The sequence below is a fragment of the Dromaius novaehollandiae genome, chromosome Z, assembly GCF_036370855.1.
Source record: "Dromaius novaehollandiae isolate bDroNov1 chromosome Z, bDroNov1.hap1, whole genome shotgun sequence".
Classification (NCBI taxonomy): Eukaryota; Metazoa; Chordata; class Aves; order Casuariiformes; family Dromaiidae; genus Dromaius; species Dromaius novaehollandiae.
In genome coordinates this window covers 23478891-23502942 of record NC_088132.1, presented here as the reverse complement: position 1 = coordinate 23502942, position 24052 = coordinate 23478891, and the positions used below count along the sequence as shown (strand labels likewise).

The window sequence follows — 24052 nt, the reverse complement described above, 5'->3', positions numbered from 1 at the left end:
AAAGTATAATTTACTTCTCCTGAAATACAGAGTGAGACAAATTACTTGCTTTGTTTACAGTGAAAATATTAAGTCTGTGGATTACAGCAGTCCTCTGGACATGCAGGAAAGTATTTTTGATGGTTTGAGTTCTTTCCTGCATATAACTCATCTCCAATGTGCAAGAAACAATTAGATGAGTTTCCTAATTATAACACGCTTAGAGCATATGCAGAGAGCTGTTGGTGGAGGCCTTAATGAGAGGAACCACAGATGCGAATATTCGGTTCTGCTCCTAGCACAGATACCAGGGCAGATGAAAGGGCAGGGATCATCAGCAGACTGGCTCCAAACCTCAGCCTCTGGTGGAGAACAGGATAGTAGGCAAGATACCAGTGAAATGGTTAGATAGATAAGAACATGACATTGTCAAAGGTGACATGATGGTATGTATTGACAGCAGGTCATGTAACACACGGGATGGTGTTGCTTCCTTCCTAAATTACCTCCTAGCTTCTCAACAGATGTTTTTCTGAACATCTCTATAACAGAGGACTTTTCATAGATTGTTTTGCATTTTCTGTGTTTTAGATGCTTGCTTCTTCAGTCAGTGGGGAGGGAAAAAAATCATTAATGAGGCTGTAATGAAATGGCAGGAAGTGATGGGTATTTTCATGCTGCAAAATGTGGATGTTGCTCTGATGAAGGTGCTCTCTGTCTGTGTTCTTTGCCTTTGCAACACTTAGGGCTGGTGGCCAAGAATGGGACATCTTTATGGGTCATGCAAACATGAGGTCTCTTGAATCCAAGTGCCGGGCCATTCAGCATGGTTTGGTTTCTAGGATTTACCTTATGCCCCAACAGCTATTCCTCATTGACAGAAATTTCAGTGCAAATATTTTCACAGAAAAAATGATAGGTAAGGCAAAATCATCTCAGAATCAAATAATATACTGGCAGTGGGGCAAATTTACCTTAGAGACTCTCTTATTCTGACTTGTTAAGTGGTATCCTGGCACTAGCTTATATGCTGTGTAAGTATAAGTGAGTTTAGTCCCTGCTTATGTTAAGCTGAAGATCTGAGTATGGAAAGGGACTTTAAGCTAAATCCTTCTTCCAGTCTCAGTGTCATAATGGTAGTAGCATTATTACAAAACCATGTGGAGCTTCACAGTTCAAGTATCTTAATCTGTAAGTGTCTGGATCATGGCTTACTGATAGAAGAAACTCCCAGGGAGAGACGAACTACTTACTGAGGCATTTCATGAATACTGCATAAGCCTCAGTTTCCAGATACAGCTCCATGTTTGTTCTGGAGCCATCTGATCTTGTTGAGATACCAGAAGTGTAGACAGCAATAGGGAGATCTGAGAGACACAGCTGCAATCTCTGAGTAAGCATAGGTAGAGGTGGTGGTCATGACACTGCTACAGGGTAGGAAAGGGGAAATCTCTTTAGTGCTCTGTCATCTGGGAATCCAACCAATGAGTGAAAACTTGAATAACAAAAGCACATTCAAATGGGCAGATTTTTCCTGCATTGTAGCTATGTCCCTTTAGTCTTACCTGATTGGGCTCAAAATGGTTGCAGGGTGTACAAAGCATCACTATGTTTAGTAGTCCGGTGCCTCCATACACACATTTACTGCAAGAATTGCACCCATATATGAGAAAAAAAAAATTGTGGCAAGCTGTGCAATCACACTCTGGGAGTTAAGGTCAGATATACATTCATTTCAGTCTTAAAGAAAGCCAGCAGCACTTCATGGACAGTGATATCAGAGACAAGTTGTAAATCTGATACTGTCTGCATATATGCTTATGCTAAGGAGGGCAAAACCTTATTTGTGTAAGTGGCCCCATCTGACTAAATAGGATCTTTATCAGAGATGTTGATATACTAAAAATAAAGACACCTGACAATAACTGTGTCTGCCCCAAAAACTGGAGAAGGAGTGCTCATAGGCCTGTTGAAACACATGGGTAAAGGCTGCCAAACTGCGACGCAGCAAGTGCCTTCGAATAGACACCCTGAGAGCAGTCATGGTGCTACTACCTTCAAGCAGGCGCTGCTGCAGGGGAAGGAAGTTCCCTGCGGCAGGACTGGATGTCATGGCCCTCCCCAGCCAAAGAGTCCATCCTTCTTGTCAGCCTCCCACCCACCAGCCCGATTCCTCCTCATTTAGGCTAATGAAGGCTGCTTTTCTTTTGCAAGCTTCCACACGCGGTGCTGAAGCCTTGGCAAGAAAACCTGCACAACAGCTGGCTGAGCTGCTGCTCCTTCCCCCGTGGCTGCCGCTGGCCACAGGCTCAGTGAGGAACTGTCCAGCAAATAACTCGTCCTCAAAAATGACAGAAGATCACTGCTGGTTAACAGTACGAAAGGAACTATGTACTATTTGCCACAAGCGTTTGAAATGCCTTACCCATCTCATCCATTCCTCAGTGGCTTGCCCACAGCTCTGTGGCACATCAGCTTGCCCATACAGTCCTCACAGTGGTGGAAAATAACAGTAGATTTTTTTTAATGATGAATATGATATTTGCCTTCTTTCTGACGCACAGCTGAATGGATCACAACAGTGGTTCCTGTCATGCATGCCATTGCACTGCTTTACGTGAAGAGCATGACTGAAGGACGCATCCTGGGAAAATCTATAGTGCTTTGAGGAGTCAAAGGTAACTAGCTCATGTTTGGCCTATTTGTTTATAAGGTTCAATGAATATGTCCAAATCATTAAAACATATGGAGGAGGTTTTCGTCTTCTGTGGCACTTAGGTGAACAAAATCTGGTGGATGATGAGACCCAGTAGCATCATGGGTCTTTGTGAAGTATTGACATTGTTTGTGTGCGGATTCCAAGATAAGGATACAGGTAAAGACAGAAGTTACTGTGTGTCTCTGTTCCACAGACTGATGGACATATCTTTCTGGCCAAGACTCACAATGATCTTTATAAGTGGTTTGTGCTTACCTTTTTTTTCTTTTTAGTCTTGCTGATATTTTAAAAGGAAAGGGAAACTGTACTACTCCAATTATCCTGACTGTATCTCAGTAAAGCAGAACAGTTCCAGCCAAGATTAAGAGACTACTGTTGTTTTCCTAATGAGAACCCCTCACCAAGAAAAGGAAAAAGGCAAAGAGAAAAAAAGAAAAGAGAAAAGCCAACCAAAACCAAGATAAATGGATGAAAGGAAAGCAAGAGGAAAAGAGAAGTTTGCAAAGACAACTGATGAAGGTTATGAAGCAGTCCAGAGTTAGAAAACCTTGGCATGGAGTGCAGATCACCTGGTCTCCACCAGTCCATTACAAGACCAGGTACTGTCTTGACTTGCCTGCCTCTCATCGGGTTTCAGTTATATCAGGGTTGCTTATACATCTGACAATATTAATATACTTAAATGAGGACCTAGTAGAGACCTGAAGAATTATGGTAAGAATTATTGGTAAGAATTGGTCTCACTGGTAAGAATTATTTCTAGGTTTCATTCACATCTAATTGCATAGGAACGTCTAAAAGTAAACATTTACCTTCATGTTTTCATACAGCAAATTGCCTTCCTTCCTTTCCAACTAAAGCAGGGATATGTGATGGCTCAGCTAGGAAAGGTCACACAGTCCTGTATGGAAATTTCTGAAGCATATGTACCTCTTCCTCTGTCCTCCGTCTGGACTGGGCATATGTCCTCTCTGTGGCATGCACGGTCTGATCCCAGGGCAGGAAGCAGACCTCTGCACATGGCAGTGTGTGCCTCTACCAACCTGTGGGAGCTCTCGTAGTATGGCCGAGGGATGGCCACCCAGCTGGCCATGCGACAAGGACGGCCTTGGAAAAGAAGCAAGCAGTAAATGGGCGTGCTGACTCACATGGCCTGTGACTCTGCCAGCATCTGAAGGACTCCCGAGGCTCTCAGGACCCTGACATCTTCTAAACAACTTTCTGCTCCGGCTGTATGAGACGTACACAAATCAGGCGGCAGGTAAATATTTACTAAACAACCCCCCCAAAACAGTCAAATCTTCCCAGATACCATACTGCATCAACTGTGTCCTTCTAGGGGAGGCTGAGGACAAGCAAATGAACTCCACGTCCCAGCTGACAGCCATTTCAGTCAGTGCCGTTCATGATGAGGAGAACACAGCTCATATAAGCTAAAACTGAGACTGCATTTGGACCTGTCCCATGCACTCTCCAAGTGTCCAGTCATAAGGGACACCTAATTGTTTCCATCCACTCTCATATGGACACTGAGCCTGATTGCTGAAGATGCTGAGCCTCTGCCATGCCACTGAATTCATCACAAGTGTTAGGCTGCTGGAGGGGAAAGTCACAGGTGTTGTCTCATTCAGCTTTGCAAGGCCTAGGTGTAGTCAACTGGCAAATTTCTTCCAGGAATGGACAGCTACATTGCCTAACTCCACAGAAGGATTTGGAGATGGGGATTTTCATCTATGCCCCCATGCTTTTACTTGGAGGCTTTCAGAATCAGGGCAAGACCACGCTATGTAATGTCTTCTGTGCGCAGATACCTCCTCTAATTTGGCACTATCATAAATAACATGAAAAAATGTTCTTGGATGCCTTTCTACATTCAGGCATTTGAAGGTCTATACAATACAAATCCCTTGTAAACTAGGTTGTTTTTATTAACATGAAGACAATAACCTAGAATTTGTACTCTGTGACTGCATGGACTCAGCTCTTTGGCTGAGATTTCCCTTCTCGTAGTTTTAAAATCCAAACTTGTAATATGGTGGGAAACTGTGTGGCTCTTCTGAAGTGTAGAGCTCCTAATTAAGGTCTTTTCCATAGAGCTTAACCATGGCCAATTCTGCACTCCTGGCCTTAGAGACCTTAGAGAACCAAATAGGCACAACAAGCTATATTCTTCCCGAAGTCTTATGTTTGAGGGTGCTGCCCTCTTGTGTGCATATTATAGTGAGCATATTATAGGCTCAGTGCCACTTAGTTACTGTTTATCTCTTTTTGGGCAAGCTTCCACGTAATTCCGAGCCCTTTATTTACTCCTGATTTCATTTTACATACTGAAGGATCATAGGAAATGGTTGAAAAACTTAGCATATCATTCTGCAGTTCAGAAAAACTCCAACGCACTTGCTTACGTCTCATCAGCTTCGCCAAGGCTTAAACACATACTGGAAAGTAAACCCAGAGTTTACTTTTAGTTTTGTGAACTGGGATATTCCTTTGGATTTCCATCAGAGTTTGTAGGAATGAGTGGCAAAATAATGATCACTTGGGAATGAATAGGAACCTTTATTGTTAGAATTTTGCCTGAGTCAGACAAAAATAGAAAAATGTAGTTTCTCTAGGATACAAGAACCTTAAATATATGGGCAATATCCTTGTCCCTGTCAGCGACTCCTAACTGCTGCTGCTATAATGCCTAGAATCCTGCTTTAAACAGACACTTTTGTTCTTCTGTGTTGTATTTATATGATAGCTTGTTTTTTATGCATTTGATGGAATTGCCGTCCATGCCAGTGCCAATGCAGTGCCTGTGGAACCAGAAATAAAGCATTTCCAAATTGTCTAACCAATGGAAAGATTAGATCCTTCTGTTTGTTGATATTACAGATGGAAATTATATTTAATATATTCTGAATACTAGTTCTTTTTTCCTAAGTGAAGCCTTTTCCTGACTGATGGAACGCATAGTCAAGTGAACAAATCTCCTCCCCCCAAAACTCCATAAAACAAATACATTTGTTGTATACTGATTATATTTATGTGAATAAATATTTTCTCAGTTTTCTTAAAAAAATTTATGTATATATATATTTATATTATATTTCTTATGTATGCATACATACACATTACATGATTTATATTATAGCCATAAGCTTTCCAGTCTTCCACGAATTTGGGTAAAAGACTTAGCATGTCTGGGTTATGTCATTAAGGTTATTATGGTAAAAGGACAAGCTAATACAAAGTCTAGATTATAAGAAGATTATATTATGGTCTGTTAATGGTCCTTGGCTTTCAGAGGATGACTCTAAAAATATTGGAGTGGAAAAGTCTAAAGCTTCCCAAATCTGAGGGAATCTCAGCACTGATTGTTCTTAGAGAATGGACCTTTAGAAGAGGTTCTCAGCTGGACTTTATATAAATTCAGAGTGCTCCTAGATAGTTGACATTTATATGTACTTTTATGCTCCCCAAATACCTAAAGCATCTATGCAGTCATCTATGCATAGTTCTTGGTTTTCTGGAACTCCTCTTACAAATTGTGGCATAAGTTTGTGAGATTGAGCTGACATTAATTTATAGAAGCAAAATACATACCCCACCTTAGAAAATATTTTCTTTCACAAAAATACAAAGATTTTGTCATCATTAGAATTTTTAGTTGATGAAAATTAGAAAGACTCAAAATATAATTTTTTCTTACTCTTTTCCTTAGATTCTTTTACAAAACCTACAAGTTATTATAGACAAATAACCAAAGTTACAGAAGTCTTGGAAAGGCCCAAGACTTCAATGAAATCTGGAGCATAGTAAAAGTTCTAACTCTGTTTCAGACTAGCAGAAAAATAATTGCTTTTTAAGGCCTGATCTTTACAGCATGGCATTTTAATGGAAAAAAATCATATAGCCTAAAGCTATTACACAAAGTTTTACAATAATGTATGAGAACCTAATATTATCAATGATTTTACTGCTATTTTTAGTCCAGAAAAGTAATGAAATAAAATAGATTCTCCAGTGAGACTGCTTTTCACTCAAACAGAAGATTAGAACAAAAGAAGTTGCTGCCTCTTTTATTAAAAGTTTTAAGTCATGCCATTAAAAATTAGTAGTTTTTATTTGGGTGTAGCGTGGTGTAGATGAAAGGCATAAACAAAACAGTGGCTCGTAACTTCCCACTGGGAACTATTCTTAGTAATTGTGTGCATAAGCTGCATGCTAGAAAAAATAGCTAATGTCTTCAGGGAGAAAAATTAATGTGGAATTTTTAAGAGAATGTTAGACTCATCCAAAGTTTCGTATTTGAAAGAAGCGATTCTGGAAAATGGTAGAAATAGTGTAAAAGAGTAGCATCTAGTTGGCTGTCTTCTTCAGGCATGTTGTTAATTCCACTTTCCCTTATATTTAAAAAGGTTTTTTTCATCACTACAAAAGTCAAGAAATTGTTTGATAGTCCTAACTTCATATAACAAGTAATATCCAGATAACTTTGTTGGAATCATCATAGTAAATGGAAGCCTTAAACAGAAATTTGAAGGAGACCATTGCAGTTATTCTGTGGGTGTGTAGATGAAGTGTCCAAAACACGAAGAAACATTTTGAGAGAAATCTTGAAGTTACTGTTTTTAAAATGTAGCATGCTGTTGACAGAGGTTGGCATCCCAGGCCATTTGGAGGTGAGGATCCACATTTGACAAGGAAAGGAAAATGATAAGTAGAAGAGCACAGGTCAGGAAATGGAGGCAAGCAGGCTGTGATTGATGGGAACGGGGTGAGACAGCAATTCAGAGAGAATGGAGATGCAATCAAAACAACAGTTTAAGGCAATGTGAGTTTTCTGGCATTCTAAATGGTCATCTGGCAAAATTTGCTACGGCCAAGAAAATGGTTGTTTCAGTAATCAAGATATAAGACTGTGAGAACCTGTCAGCACGAAGAGAATAGTTCAAGGCCTATCGGACACTGAGAGGATGCAGAGCTCCTGGATGAAAGACACAATTGCAAAACTACATGAGATCTCTCTCTATATGAAGTGGAAAGAAGCAACAGAGGAAACTGTTGCAAAGGTGGCAGGGAAGGAGTAATTATGAAGGGAAGGAAGGACAATGAGCACATAGTCCCAGAAGTCAGGAGAGAACAAGACTGCAAGAGAAAAAGCACTGGTGAAAAAGATTAGTGGACCAAAGAGACATTCTGGTCCTAAGATTAGGCTAACAAAAGGATACTTAAAAAAAAATAGTTTGACTGAAGTCCTTACAGCAGTCTACAAAGGCTTTGCACCAGTGTTGCTTGTTGAATAATCTTTGTTTTCTGGTAGCCTTTTGTATTTTCTCTGCAAAAGTCCAAACCTGTCATGTACTGAGTGTCTCCTTGGAGTTGGGGAAGTTAAGTTGTCAGCTCCTATTGATCTCCTTGTATCAGAAGACACTCCTATATGAAATGCTGCAAGCATGGTGGATTGTCAGCGGAGTCTGCTACAAAGAGACATTCCTTTGTGAAGAGAGGAAATCCAGTTAAAAAAATCTAAATGTTTCTTTTCAAGCTGAGAGGCTGTGTAGCAAGAACAGCAAAAGAAGTTATCTTTTGGTGTGCCTCAGGAGCTTACGTGTGCCCTTTGGATTGCCCGAGGTGCTCTGAGGGCCTTTTGGAGCACCCCTGCAGCCTCTGTGTGCCCTTTGGCGTTTCCCAGAAAGGGAGGAGATGGGATCAGTGTGGGAGGATGTAACACGCAGCATTTGGAGTCACTTTCAAGAAGTCCTGACCCCAGCCAAGATCCACATTCTCCCAGCATCCTCTATTGACTGAGCTGTAATGTTCACGCTAGTTTTGGAGCATGAAAAGGAGTGTATCTTCAAAGCCAGGAGGACACCTCTAGCTCATGGCAAGTGGAGGGAATGGGCACAATTGCAGCTGTACGGCAGCACGGTGCAGGCACATTTGGGTTTGCCTGGCAGGGAGAGAGGCTGGTGATGCAAGTCCTTTGCCAGGAGTAGGATGGTGATGGCTCCTGCTCCCTTGCTCCAGAATCCATTTGGAGTCATTTTGGTGTGTTTGCAATGAGGCTGGCGGGCACCTCTGAGGATCATCTGGTCTAACATCTGGCTCAAAGCAGGGTCAGCTACAGCAGGTTGCTCAGGGCTCTGTGCAGATTAGAATATCTCCAAGGATGGAGACTCCACAACCTCTCTGGCAAACTGTTCCAGTGTTCAACCGTCCTCATAGTTAAGAAGTTTTTTCTTACGTTTAAAAGGATTTTCCTGTATTTCTGTTTGTGCCCATTGCCTCTTGTCCTTTCACTGGGCACCACTGCTAAGAGTCTGGCCCCTTTACTCCTTCCCTTCAGATATTTAAATGCATGGATAAGCTTCCTCTGAGCCTTCTCCAGGATGAACAGGCCCAGCTCCCTCAGCCTTTCCTCGTACGACAGGTGCTCCAGGCCCTTCATCATCTTATTGGCTCTTCTCTGGACTCATTCCAGTATGTCCACATCTCCCTTGTACTGGGGACCCCAGCACTGGACCCAGCACTCCAGATGTGTCTCACCGGTGCTCAGCAAAGGGAAAGGATCATCTCCCTCGACGTGCTGAAGACCAGCCTGTACTGGTGCATGGGATTATTCCTACCCAAGAGCAGCACTTGGCATTCCCTTTGTTGAATATCATCAAGTTCCCATTGACTGACTTCTCCAGCCTGCTGAGGTCCCTCTGTATAGCAGACCACTCCTCCCAGATTTGCACTGTCTGCAGACTTGCTGAATGTGTACTCTGTCCCATTGCTCAGTTCAATGATGTCAATATTAATCAGTATTGGCCCCAGTATCTCTGCCAGAGGTAGACTACCAGTGACTGGCCTCCAGTTGCACTTTGTGATGCTGATCACAACCCTGTAAGCCTGGCATTTCAGCCAATTTTCAGTTCAGCTTGCTGTCCACTTTTCTACCCTGTATTTCATCAGTCCAAAGGTGTTATGGGAGACAGCGTGAAAGCATTAGTAAAGCTGAGAAACATCTGCTCTCCTTTCAAAAACCGAGCCAGTCAGTCCAGGCAGAGGGCCCTGGGTACTGGCCACTTAGCTTCCTAATTCACCCCTTCCTGGTGCCCTGGGGCTGTGCCTGACTCTGCGGCATTGCGCCATGGCTGCCCTTAGCTCCTAGCATTCTGTCTCCCGGTGGGGAGCCCTGCTCTTGCTCCTTGGACAGAACAGCACAAGGTCCTTCACAACGTAATGGCTGCTGTTTCTGTTTTCTGGCACAGAAATTCTCATCTTCTCAGTATTGTCCTGATAACAAATGAAGGACTCTGGTCATGTTTTGCAGAACCTTGTTCCCTTCCAGGACCATTGCATCCTCCCATGGGTGGAATAAGCATGAAGAAGATGCACAGAAACTGCGGACTGCCGGGCACGGTGAACTGTGAGGAGCGGTGCCAAGTGCCACTGGTAGAAGGCAGTGGCATCCCTTGGGGATCAGTTGTGGGACCAATACTCTTTACTGTCTACCCACCTGTGGCAGTGGGAGCATCTGTGGCAGCTCCTGCAGAGCTGCAGCTGGGAGCAGCTTTGCAGAAAAGGCCCCAGGGTACTGGAGGGCCGCAGCTCGGCCACACACGGGCCAGCAGCCTCCATGCCCCGGCAGCGAAGGAGCCCCTGCAACTGGGGCCACGCGAGGAGGGCAGCAGCTGGCAGGTCTAGGGCAGGAACCTTGCCCACCGTCCAGCACGGTGCAGGCCCAAGAAGTCTCCAGGCTTGGGCTCCCCAGCATGGGACAGACAGTGCCATGCAGGAGTGAGTCCAGCAGAGGGTAGGCACAGGGCGTGCAAGAACAGGCAGAGGGCACTGGGTACTGGCTATTTACCTTCCTAATTCCCCCAGGAACTTCATCTCCAGAAGAAAGCCTGGTCACTGCAGCACCAGCAGCCACTGACCATCACCTGCCCAGCCTCCCCTCTACCTCATGGGGAGCAGAGGGTTCAGCCATGCATCACTCCTGCATGGCCCAGCCAGCATGAGCACCAGGACCTTTTCCTACAAACCTCTGGGATGGCTCACATCCCACCACCTTGCCCTGTCTTCCAGCACCTCCTGGGGAGGTCACAGTTCCAAGGAGGACCACGCTCTTGGAGCTGGACCACTTCCTCCTCCCATTGCTTCAGGAAGGCCTGGTCCCCTTCATCACCTTTGTCAGCTGCTCAGTGGAGATGCTCTCAGTGGGCACTCGCCCTTCCAGCGTCTCCTCCAAGCTGGGCCCCCAAGGGGGCACCCACCTCTTGCCCCTTTGCCAGAGAAGCCCTGTGCCGTTAGGCTACTCTGGCACGGAAATGCTGCTCCCTCCCTCCTTTCCCTCAGGAGTCAGCCTTCATGCACCCCGGCAGCACTTCACCGTGCCTCCAGCCAGGCATGTAGGCATGTGCCTCCGGCACCTTTCCCAGGTGGAGAGTACCGCTGCGCTCAGCACTCACGCTACAGACGCTGGGAGGCCGAGTCCTGCGGCCTGCCAGCAGGGCAGCAGCCCCGCTCTGAGCATGGCCAGGGTCTCTCCTGCCACATGGTCCAGAGGCTACGCTCTGGTAACATAGCACGTGCACAGCACAAGAGCTCCCAGTCAGACCAGGAGCTGTAGAGCACTGTGCAGCTCTTGGCGTGCAGCCCACCGCCAGCTCCAGACGGGCAAAGAGCAGGCAGAGTCTCCTGCAGGACTGTGAAGCATGGGCAGGCAGAGCACAGACTCACAAAACAGCTGAAGTTGGAAGGGACCTCTGGGGATCATCTAGTCCAACACCCCTCCTCAAGCAGGGTCACCTACGGCACATTGCCCAAGACCATGTCCAAGTGGCTCTTGAGTATCTCCAAGGATGGAGACGCCACAGCCTCTCTCAGAAACCTGGGCCAGTGCTCTGTCACCCTTACAGGAAAAAGGGCTTTCGTTATGTTCTGGTGAGACTTCCTGTGTTTCCGTTTGTGCCCGTTGCCTTTCACCCTGTCACTGGGCACCACTGGGAAGAGTCTGGAGCCATCTCTTTACATCCTCCCTGCAGGTATTTATACCCACTGATAAGATCCCCCCTCAGTTTTCTCTTCTCCAGGATGAACAGGCCCAGCTCTCCCAGCCTCTCCCCATATGAGAGATGCTCCAGTCTCTTCATCCTCTTAGTAGCCCTTTGCTGGACTCACTCCATGTCTCTCTTGTAGTGGGGAGCGCAGTACTGGACCCAGCGCCCCAGGCGTGGCCTCACCAGGACTGAGTAGAGGGGAAGGATCACCTCTCTCAACCTGCTGGCGATGCTCTGCCTGATGCAGCCCACGATACTGTTGACCTCCTTTGCCACAAGCGCACAGTGCTGGCTCATGTTCAGCTTGGTGTCCGCCAGGACCCCCAGGGCCTTCTCTGCAGGGCTGCTCTCCAGCAGGTCAGTTTCCAGTCTGTCCTGGTGCAGGGGGTTATTCCTTCCCAGGGGCAGGACTCTGCAATTCCCCTTGTTGAACGCCATGAGATTCCTCCCTGCCCAGCTCTCCAGCCTGTCGAGGTCCCTCTCAATGGCAAGACAACAACATGCTTTATCAAGCAGTCCTCCCAATTTTGGATCACCTGCAAACTTGCTGAGGGCGCACTCTGTCCCTTCATCCAGGTCACTGATGAAGAAGTTGAACAAGATTGGAGCCAGCTTTGACCCCTGGGGGACACCGCTAGCTCCAGGCCTCCAACTAGGCTTTGTGCCACTGAACACAACCCTCTGAGCTCTGCCGTTCAGCCAGTTCTCAGTCTACCTCACTGTCTGCTCATCTAGCCCATACTTTCTCAGCCTGCCTATGAGGACCTTATAGGAGACAGTGTCAAGAGTCTTACTCAAGTCAAAGTAGGCAACATCCTCTGCTCTCCCCTCATCTACCCAGCCAGTCATGCCATCACGGAAGGCTCTCAGGGTGGTTAAGCCTGATTCCCCCTTCCTGAATCCATGCTGACTACTCCCGATCACCTTGTTAGCCTTCACATGCTTGGAAAGGGTGTCCAGAATGAGCTGCTCCATCACCTTTCCAGGGACTGAGGTAAGGCCGACTGGCCTGTAGCTCCCTGGGTCCTCCTCTTTGCCCTTTTGGAAGACTGGAGGCACATTTGCTTTCTTCCAGGCCTCAGGCACCTTGTCTCCATGACCTGTCAAAGAGGATTGAGAGTGGCCTAGCAATGACACTGGCCAGCTCCTCAGCACTTGAGGGTGCATCCCATCCTGGACTTGCATGGCCCATGGACTTGTGGATGTCCAGTTTGCTTAAGTGATCCTCAACCTGATCCTCTTTGACCAAGGGAAAGTCTTCCTTTCTCCAGACTTTCTCCCTGGTCTCCAGGGCCTGGGATTCCTGAGGGTTGCTCCTACCGGTAAAGACTGAAGCAAAGGCGGCATTCAGGATCTCTGCCTTTTCTGTAGCCTTTGTCACCAGAGCCCCTGACCCATTCGGTAGCAGGCGCATATTCTCCCTAGCCTTCCTTTTGTTACCAATGTGTTCAAAGAAGCCCTTCCTGTTGTCCTTGACAGCCCTCACCAGCTTCAACTCCAAATGGGCCTTGGCCTTCCTAGCTCCATCCCTGCATGCTCAGACAACATCCCTATATTCCTCCCAGGTGGCCTGTCCCTCCTTCCACCTTCTGTCTACTTCTTTCTTCTGTTTGAGTTTTGCCAGCAGCTCCTGGTTCATCCATGCAGCTCTCCTGCTCCCTTTGCTTGACTACTTGCTCATTGGATGCACCCTTCTTGAATGTGGAGGAGGTGATCCTTGAATATCATCCAGCTTTCTTGGACCCCTTTTCATTCTAGGGCCCTATCCCATGGGATTCTTCCAAGAAGGTCCCTGAAGAGGCCAAAGTTTGCTCTCCCGAAGTTCAGTGCTGTGATCATACTTATTGCCCTGCTTCCTCCTCGCAGGATCCTGAACCCCACCCTCTCATGGTCTCTGCAGCCAAGGCTGTTGCCAGCCTTCACATCGCCAACCAGCCTTTCCTTGCGTGTTCGTACAAGGTCCAGCAGCGTGCCTCTCCTCATTGGCCCCTCATCACCTGCTTCTGGAAGTTATCATCAGTGCTCTCCAGGAACCTCCTGCATTGCTTGTGTCTCACTGTGCTGTTCCTCCAGCAGATATCAGGGTGGTTAAAGTCCTCCACGAGAACCAGGGCCTGTGACCATGAGGCTACTTCCAGCTGTCTGCAGCAAGCCTCGTCTACTCCCTCTTCCTGATCAGGTGGCCTGTAGCAAACACCTACAGCGGTGTCCCTCCTGTTAGTCTGCCCTTTGATCCTTACCTATGAGCTCTCGACCCACTCATCATCCGCCCCTAGGCAGAGCTCCATACTTTCCAGCTCCTTTCTCACATAAAGGGCGACTCCCCATCCTTGCCTTCCAGGCGAGGCCCCGGCACTGCCTCCTCCCAGCTCCCCTCCGGCACCGCCCTCGGTCCCCGGTCCCATCTGCCACCCAGCTCTGCAGGCACCAGGGCAGGCAGAGGCACCCTTGGCCCAGCTCATCTCCAGCTGCGGCAGCAGCTCCTCTGGCCTCTAGAGCTCCTGGTGGCTGCTCCAGCACCACTGGCTGAGGTCAAGGAGGAGCCAGAGATAGGGGTGGCCTCCAGCAAGGGCCCCAGTTGCCCCGGCCGTGGGGCACAGGCAGAGGAGGGGACACCCACCTCCCTGCAGAGTTCCTGCGTGGTGCCTGCAGCTCCTGCTGCTCCTCCTGCTGCGTGGGAAAGGCAGAGCAGGGGCTTGGGATGGCAGCCCCAGCCCCTGGGGACTTGGGGCCACTCTGCACCTTCCTGGCAGGCAGCAGCTCCGTGCGCATTGCCCTCTGGGCAGCTCTACTCCAGACGCCCCCGCAGCCTGCTGAGCTGTGCCAGCAGCCCCACCAGCTCCTCATCCACCTCTCGAGGCCCCTGCTGCCAGCAGCAATTGCACGCTGTCACATTTCCAATGCACAGACACCCCCGCCCCCCCCCCCCCAAATGGCCTCCCTTTGCACCAGCATTAGGGCCCCCGTTGCACCTGGCGCCACCCACCTCTGCAGCCTCCCACGTCCTGGCGCCCAGCAGCACTGGGACTGCCCCACGGCTGCCTGCTCCCTCAGCCAGGCGCTCACACTCTGCAGCACCTCCTGCATCCCCAGCAGTTCCCCAGCTCCCACTTCTCAACCTGTACGTGCTCCAGGGTCCTCAACATGCAGCCTGAGGAGCGTCCCAAAAAGGGGGATGCTCCTTGCCCTCTGTCTCTTTGCCAGGCCCCCACTGGGCAGCCCTGGATGCTGCTCCCTCCGCATCTCACCACCTGGACGCTTGGGGCACTTCCAGTAGAGCTCTAGGCAGCCTCCCTGCCCTTGACTCCCACCTCATGCTGGGTCAGCTGCCGGCGTCCTGGGGATCCCACTGCCACACAACGCCCAGCCCTGCTGTGACCTGGCTGCAGCTGTGGAGAAACCCACTCAGCTGGGAGAAATGGCCAGGAGGGAGGATGCTGTGGAGACCTGCACAGAGGAGGGACAGGTGAGTCACGCTTGCGGGTCACTCAAGGCTGTGGGTGGGCAATTGCCTGTGAGCAGGGGTGAAATCCAGAAGGAGAGAAAGCAAGCAGCTTCTGGGGGAGGACAGCGATCACTGGGCCATCAGGTTCAGCTGTGGGCATCCCCCAGGGTGGTGAGTTAGTGGCAGGGCAAAGCAGCAACCCACAGGGTCTGTCCTAGGAGCTGCAGAGCAGCGCTGGCTCTTAAGCTGATGACTGCTCACCAGCAAGACCTGTTGGCTGGTGTGCTCTTGTCCCAGTGTCAGAGGGATCCAGCCCAGCCTGCAGTCCTCCTTCCACAGAGCAAATCCAGGGCCACAAAGCCCTGAAAACCCAGCCTGCAACATCAGCCGTGCAGTCAAGGGGCTGCTCACAGGATACATCCACGCCTACCCAAACCTCTCCTGTTCACCAGTGGGATCAAGGAGAGCACCACTGGGGTTCCCGTGCTCTTCATATTCACATTCAGGACCCCAGAAACTAGGTTTAAACCCACCATTCAAGACATGATAGAAAAAACCGGGGGACCTCTCCATCCTGCCTGTGTGGGTCTCGGACCCAGGATGTCACGGAGAGACTGCCAAATCTTGTCTACCCCTCTGACAATTACCCCCTACTGCTCTTCCACATAGGCACCAATGATACTGCCAAGGGCAACTTGGAAAGTGTCTAATGTGACTACAGAGCTCTGGGGACAGTGGTCAGGGGTGTGGAGTCCCAGAGGGTTTTCCCTTGATCCTGCCAGTGAGGGGGAAGGATGGAAAAGAAGTAGATGGATACTCCAAGCAAACAACTGGCTGCGCCACTGGAGTTTTCAACAGGGTTTTGGTTTCTTTGACCATGGGATCCACCTCCCTAAGCAGGGCACACGTGTCTTGGCCAACAGGCTGGCCAACCTGGTGTAAAGAGGGCTTGAAACTAGGAAAGGCAGGGGAAGGGGAGAGTTGTAAAGATGATGCAGTCAGCAAAAGAGGGCTGAAGTTGGGATACTTCCAGCAACTGCATGGAGTCAGGCACAGCCCCAGGGCACCAGGAGGAGGTGTCAAGGCAGTGTGGTCACTGCAACAGGTCCTATCCACAGCCCCACGAGCATCTGCAAGGCCAGGGAGCAGGCCAGGTCCAAAGACCATCTGGGAATCCCAGAGAGGAGCTCAGGAACAGGGCTAGGGGCAGGCTCACTGGTGGCCCTCCGGGGCAGGGACTGACAGCCCCGGGCTGGGCTGAAACGAGCGCCTGGCCTGGGTAGGTGGAAGGGGGGAGACCATATGTGCCAGTCCCCAGGTCCCCACCTGTCCTGGGGACACTTGGTCTGCTGGTGTGAGGCTGAATCCCCTGCCTGAGTCTGCGGGGCCTTGCTCTGCTGCCTTGCACACAGCCTGGGGAACTGCAGGAGACACCAGCATTACCAGAAATCAGGGCTGAAATGCACATGGTGAGATGTCCCCCTCTCTGCTTAAGGCTTTCAGTGGGAAACAAGGCTCTGTGCCCCCCATAGCCACCGGCAAGCACTGCAAAACCTACAACCAACACTCACGCTGCATGTGAGGAAGACAAGGAGAACTGAGTATCAGAGATGCAGAGTAAAGCACAAGAGCTAGCATGAAGACCTGCTCCACTGAGCCCCTGGCCAATGCCTTGCAACCCCCTCAGCCGCCCATCATCTTTCTGCCCAGAGCACCTTTTTCTGCCCTGTGAGCACTCCCTGCTCCATATATGGGGTGAGGGCTGGAGGAGAAACACGATGCTCGATGTAGCTGGGGCACCCATGCCACGACATGCCGGCAGAGGAACATCCCTGGGGATCTCACGTCCCTCCACCAGGTTCTTCGCACTCTCAGCAGCGTCACGGACACTTGTGGAGGCTTGTGGGGCCTGTGTAGGACAGGCCGCAGCAGGCCTGGGTCTCTGAAGCCACGAGGCAAGTTGCGGTGGGTTTAGCTAAGGACCGAAGATGGCCCAAGGGAGGCCGTTTCTTCCCAAAACAACTACCTTCAGGTTGGTTGGAGGCAAACATCTTCCCAGCTGAGAGCAGAGCCTGAAGTCTAGATTTTCAGGACAGAGCTAAACATCCACCTTGACACACTGGAAAATCCAGTGTGATGCTCTGGGCAGTGCCTGGAGAATTGAAATGGGAAAGGAGACCACCAGGAGACATGGCATTTCAGACATTTTCACACACTCCAAGTAACTTTCTCCAGGTCCGCCAAGTGAAAGGCCACCATGGGCAGAAAAGAGATACCCCATGGGAGAGAAGCATGTGCTCTTTAATAGGGCCTTCTATTGCTGCACCTTTGGTTATTCATTGCATCCCTCACCGAAGCTTGACTAGGAGAGGAAAAGAAACCCTCACACTCCTGCTTTCACCTTTTCCTCACCCATCAGCATCCTCTGCTATCAACAGGTGTGATCTCCTGTGACCTCCTGAGGGAAGAAAACTCGTCTTTTTCTCCCTGTGGCCTCCTCGTCCTTCACTTGAGGATTGTGCCAATGGAAGGAGGGTACAGGCAAAAGTCGGGGCCAGTTTTCAAAACTGCACCCTTTTCACTCGCCGTCTGTCCTTGCTGTTATACCCCACTGCCACTGCCCTCTTGCCCCACATGAAAACGCATCTTGTGACACCCACATCACTGCCTGCCAGGGAAGAGCAGCACTTTCCTGTTGCCTTGGAGGAGGGCCCGGGAGTGAGAAATCGGAAATGTCCTGACCCGTCAGTGCTGAAGCGGGGATGAGGAGCACCCTCAGCATCCCAGGTCCCTCCTGCTCTCCAGACTTCCCTGTTCAACCCTGACATGGCTGGAGGCAACAGCACCGGCCCCCTTGCTCCAGCCCTGCCCTGTGCTGCTTGCAGCCCCGTGGCTGCCTCTCGGCACTGGGCCGCCTTTGCACCCAGCAGAGCAAAATGAATGTTCCACAGCTCCAGGAGGTCCCACCTGGGTCAAATCCTCCCTGGCAATGCAGTGCTAGGAGCAAAGGGACAGCTTCAAGCCCCTTCAGGCTCTCCTCAGTCCTATGCATCTCCTGGAGTGCAATGCTGCAGGCACCATTCATGCCATCCTTGGGCATGTCTTCAGCACGGTCAGCCAAAATCACCTCCTTGCAGCCTGGAAGGATGCTGGCCCCAGCCCCAAAGTGCCTGAGCCACTTCCTTGCCCAAGAGCAGCACAACTGCCACACCTGGAAGATCATCCTCATGGAGGTCTGGGGAGCTTTCTGCCCCCTCCACATGCCACCAGGCAGCAAACCTGGGGGCAGAAAGGTGGGTAGCCAGTGTGCGGTAACCCCATCAGCCACCCATTGCCTCCAGAGGCTACAGCCGGTTCCCCTTCCTCTCCTAGCTGCTCCCTCCCGCAGAGGCACCTGCTTTTGTTCCAGCCCTGACACCTTGGCCACCGTGCAGGCCTCTTCTTCCTCACCTGGCCCCTGGCCCCCACCTCTGCAGAGCAGGCAGCCCTGCTCCTGCATTTTGGACATCTCCAGAGGAGACACTGTCTGGTGTCGGGCACCCCCGCGGTGCTGGAGAAGTGAGAAATCCAGCCGTGCACTTGAATGCCTGCTGCCAAACCTGCCTGTCCTGACCACCAAAATGGTCCATCTCTTGCCACTTGTCTCTGTAATTGCAAATCTACAAGTGTCTCACAACTGTATTTTAAACATTTAAAAGTGAGTAAGGTATGCTTCTTCATGTGGTAAACTTTTAGTAAAAAAAAAAACTGTAAAAATTTCTTAACTTTATCTCTCTTTCACGTGTTGGCCTTGTGGGGTGGTTCCAGCTATGGTACAAATTATGTGCTGCCCCCTTTCTGACCAGCATATTTGGACTTCTGGCTGCCCCTGCCTTTTGACCACCACGGCATGAGGCTTGAATCTGGCCATCCTCATGCTTTCAGGAAAAGAGTAAAGAATCCAGTCTTGCTTGTATTTGATGTTTTTGCTTAAAAATAGTAAGAAAGAAAAAAATTGCATGCATAAGGCAGATTAAAAATAGTGGAGAAAAGTGATTTGCTTTTAACACAGGCAGGGTCTGTCTATTCGGGGATGAAGATAAGGTATCTTATGGGATGACAAGCTGAGCTGGTTTGGACTTTTCAGTGGCATGCTGACTTGTTAAAATCAGGATGTCTAGAGTGAATTAAAGGAGAAAGGAAACTGATAGCTAGAGTAGATAAAATGTTGAGAGGAACTGGTTGGTTTGGTTTGAGAATGCTGGTATAAGGTTATGTTAAGTGATTTAACATGGGCTGGTTAACATGGGCCACAAGCATGCTGGAGGACATATAGTCATGCTCCTATTTTGCAGGAATGTTCCCTAGCCCTGCTCTAATTGCTAGTGTGTAGATAGCCTGAATTTAAGCTTGCTGTTTGTTTTAGAGCCTGAAATAAAAGAACCCTTGTCATAAGGAACAGTGAATATTCAATCTCTCTATTGCAGTCTATAATGGAATTTAAAACTTCCATTAGGGGAATAATCTGTGTCATGTTAAAGGTGCTAGAAAAACACAAAATTATGCTTGTGTTTAGTTCTAGTCTCATTCTCCTGTGATGAATACATAAATAGCAGGATGACCTTTTTAGACCTGATCTTTCTTTCATGGAACCAAAGATTGGTACTCATTTTATAAGCATGATCTGTTAGGTCTGCTTGGAAATCCAGTCATGTTTCCAAGCCCATTTCCTCTTTTAATTTTAGATTAAAGTGTTCTGTGCTTCAACCACAGACAGAAAGAAACAAACAAGAGCATTTTGCACCGCAGTCTCACAATACCTGGTTGCCTCTTCCAGCAATGACTTCTCATGAACTGTTTATTTCTGAACTAAGCAATAAAGATGTATGATTAAGGGAGACCATGCCATGAGTTATGCAATGTTACTGTCATGCTTTTCTCTATGCAAAAGACAAGAAATTGGCTGAGTAGGGAAGAACACGTTGTTATAAAAGAAATCAAAATCTGACAAACTAAGACAAATATAACTGCTGGGAGGAAGACTGGACAGCAGATCTGTTAACACAAAGAAGAGAATAAAACTTCTGGACCAGCTCTATTTTTTAAAGAAACTCTGAAAATGCAGTTTTCTATTTTTACCCTCCCCTGTATCAGATCTGTCATGCATGTTACACCCAGGATGGTTGGACGGTGTCTCCAGCTCTGAGGTGAGAGGAAAACTTGTAAAAAAGTATTTTTCAAAAGAAAATAAAAGAAAACAACCTGTGTGTCTGGGAGGAATAATGAACATAAAGAAGCTTGTTTATTTAACATTACTAAGAGGCTTAAGCTCACATAATGATCACAGCTTAGAAAAAATGAACTACTTGTGTATAACTTATTAAAAGAGCTGTAGTAGTATTTATTCTTTTACTTTGTACAGCTGTATTTTGCACAAGTAATATATCTCCATGGCCATTTTGTAACCATTGACAGTAAAGAGTTTCAGACTTGTTCTTCCAAACTATCAAAGAATCCCACCAAATGAAAAGATTTGGTTCATACTATTCATTTTATGAGTCTGAATGTTTTAGTCTTTTTACTTAATACTGCCATTCCAAAGAGATTACAGGGGATTCATTTGCTCCTCACACTGGCAGCACATCCATCCCAAGGCTCCTTAAGCAATGTCAAGGCATCCAAAGAGTTTATTCATGTGAATTATCATGCTCAGTTAATTTAGGAATTTTTAAAGCCCCCAAATACCTTTGTTCGAAACATGAAGAAAGCCTAAAAATGGTACCATAAATCCGGTCAGAGTCACTACTGGACTGGGACCAAAGCCAACCACATAGCAATGGGTGTCACTACAACAAGTGCATGGAAAGACAGAGCCAGGTCTCAGACCAAAAATACAGTTTCTCTGACTGCTTCATTAAGACACAATAACCTGCAGAGAATCACTTTGTAGTGAGATTTGTTTGCACAGTAGGACAGGGAGCCAGAAAAATGATAGTTTAAGCCTAGCTCTCATCAAAAGAAAAAGACTAGAAATTTATTCTGAACGGTTTTGTTGAAGCAAACCCAAGACGACCTTGCATTTTCTTTGCAACAATTCAGAGCATCTTATAGGTGCCAGGTTTCCCAGATAACTGTCCTGTGATATTCCTGACCTGCTCTATTATATGGTTAAGCAAGTGGCTGAATTTTAGTGTTTTTAGTCTTTCTTCATTCTCTCCCATTTAACTTCAAAATTCAGACCTTTGCTTTACTGGCATTGACTTCAGTTATTCCTCAGTTACTCAGATGGAGAAAATACAAGGTACTTCCTCTAAGGATCTAACTTGTTCCCATGTGAGTATTTGTATTGCCATGGCATTTACAGTCTCCAAGTGAGATCAGGGCTCCATTTACCTAGTACTGTATATGTATTAAAATACAGACATATTTTAGTACATATGCACATACTTTAATATATATACACATATTTTAGTGAAATGAAATCTGTCCTTGGAGTTTAAATGGACAAGAGAAATAGAGGCAAAAAGAAAGAAAATATTTTCCCCAAATTAAAATAGGTAGACAAAGCTTAACTAAATTTTGGAAGTATAAATCTTACTGAGAGGACAGGATACCAGCAGTATGCAGCAAGTCCCTGGACCTCCATTGACAGTGTTATTCTATTTCAGCATGTTCTCTCACTTCTAAAATATTAAGAAACTAAGGATATTTCTGTAATCTTTTATTTTAAATTTTCAGTATACTGAATGTAGAATTCTTGAGGGAGAGGGAATAGAAAATCTAAGATATACATAACATTTTAATGTTCTGCTGATATAAAAAGTAAGTGGTAAAAAAAAGACAATGAAGTCATAAAGCAGAAAATGAAAGTGGTAAGTGTCAAAAGCATACACAAGGGGGAAAACCTTGAAAACCAAAAAATGATGAAAGAAACTTCTCCTACCGAATAATTAAATAAAAGATTTTGAAGAAAGACAGGAGCTTACGAAAGACCTCCAAAGCATTCCAGCCTGTCTCTCAGGAGGAAAGGAGGAACATAAGGACTTATCTTTATCATGAGCACTTTTGGCTTGCTACAAATTGGTCTCATGCTGTCATGCACCACCAAAATCTCAAGTCTTCACTGTAATCACCTTCCTTTACAGCAAAGCAAAGTGATTGAGAGCAGCCTGCAACTTTTGGACAAAATGGGTGAAAAGTTTCCTCGACAATGTCTAGGAGAGAAAATGTTCTTCAGATTTCCTGAGCAGGTCCTGAAGGCTAGGCAGAAAGAGACTGTCAAAGTGGCCGTTGAAGAGATCTTCCAAAACATCTTCTATATCTTTAGCAAGAACCTGACACTAGCTGCGTGGGATGGGCGAGCCCTCGAGCAGTTCCAGAATGGACTTCATCAGCAGATCGAGCAAGTGGAGGCATGCGTAATCAAGAAGCAGACCCACTACTTTTGGAGTAGAGAAGCCAGCAGGCTCAAACTGAAGAAGTATTTCCAAAAGATAGACTGTTTTCTTAAAGACAGACAACACAGCCTGTGCTCCTGGGAGGTCAGCCGTGCAGAAATGAGGAGATGTCTTCAATTTGTTGATAAAGTCATAAGGAGGCTTGATGACTAAGGTAAAAAGATTTTGACCTAACATAATTTGGCTTTAAAATTAATTTGTTTTTTTCTTCTACGATCTATCTTGTGGAAATATTTCTAGTTCATTTTGATTGGATTTAATTATTATGTTGCTAATGGGGGTTATTGCAAATATAATATATTATTCAATGTCAGTAAATTCTTATCTGGTAAAGAAGGTCCATATATTAGCTATGAAATAATCTGTAAGTCCAGTAAGGGTCTTATTTCTAGTAAGGGTTATTCCATTGGAAAGGATGGTTATAAATTATGACAATGACATGATGGTTATAAATTATGACAAATTATAAATTATGACAAATGATGTTATCATATAGCATTTTCTGCTGAGAAACTATGTTGTTCTTATCTGTCTCTATTTCATTTGTACAGAGAGAATCTTTTACTTGTGAATGGGCTACAAATCCATCACTTTACAAGAATTAAAAGATTTGTACTGATTGTGTCTGCATCAAAAATAAAATAGTATAGCTTTTATTTAAATGATCCTGGTTTAGGTTGATATCACTCACTATTCTTTCAAGGTATGCTCTTTTCCAAGAATGGATTTGTTCTTACACTCAGTCCATTCTAACATTTGCTTTGTTCAAGGAGGTAAAGTCATCCTAGAAGGATTTGTCTACACAGGAAGTTATTTGCAATAACTGTAACTTCTGCAATAACTCAGTTGGGTACTGTTACTTCTAATTAAAATATCTTTTCCTGCTCTAGCTTTACAGGGAGAAGACTTTTTTTTTTTTTTTTTAATTTCCTCCTGTGCTTCCTATTATTTGCTTTAAATTCTGTCCCAAACTTATCTGAAATGACTTTTTAAACTAGAAGTACCCTAAAGTCACTGCAGCCAGTGGCATGTCCTACTTACTCATGAAGGTATTTGTCCTGGCTACTACGATCTCAAACAGCACCATTCAGTGCTGTGTTTCATTGCTGCATGAAATCTTTTGCCTCTCTCCCTTTGCTCACAAATTAACCTGCAGAAAGATTTAGCCCTTGGTATTTCAGCAAATATTCCCCCCCGCACCCCTGCCAAACCACACACTTAGCTTTTAATAATGATAATTATGAAGTAATCATATTCTTCAAAACAGCCTGTTTATAATGGGGGAAAAATCCATTTTTTTTCTGTGAGGCCAAGCCAGGATTTTACCCTTGGAAAGTGTCCCTGGGTAACTCCATTTCAAATGCTTGTTTTTTCCCTAGTTGCTTGCTGTGTGTTAGCAAGGGAGAAAACAGAATTTCAGCCTGGCTGTGTT

The 24052-nt window shown here is 46.7% G+C and overlaps 1 protein-coding gene across 1 annotated transcript; it reads left to right on the top strand.

Moving 5' to 3' along the window:
• Positions 1-22191: 22191 nt before the first annotated feature.
• LOC112981885 (interferon alpha-10-like) lies at positions 22192-22773 on the top strand. Its single transcript, XM_026097879.2, has one exon. It carries the CDS (start codon positions 22219-22221, stop codon positions 22771-22773), a length of 555 nt encoding a protein of 184 aa, XP_025953664.1. The 5' UTR covers positions 22192-22218.
• Positions 22774-24052: the final 1279 nt, after the last annotated feature.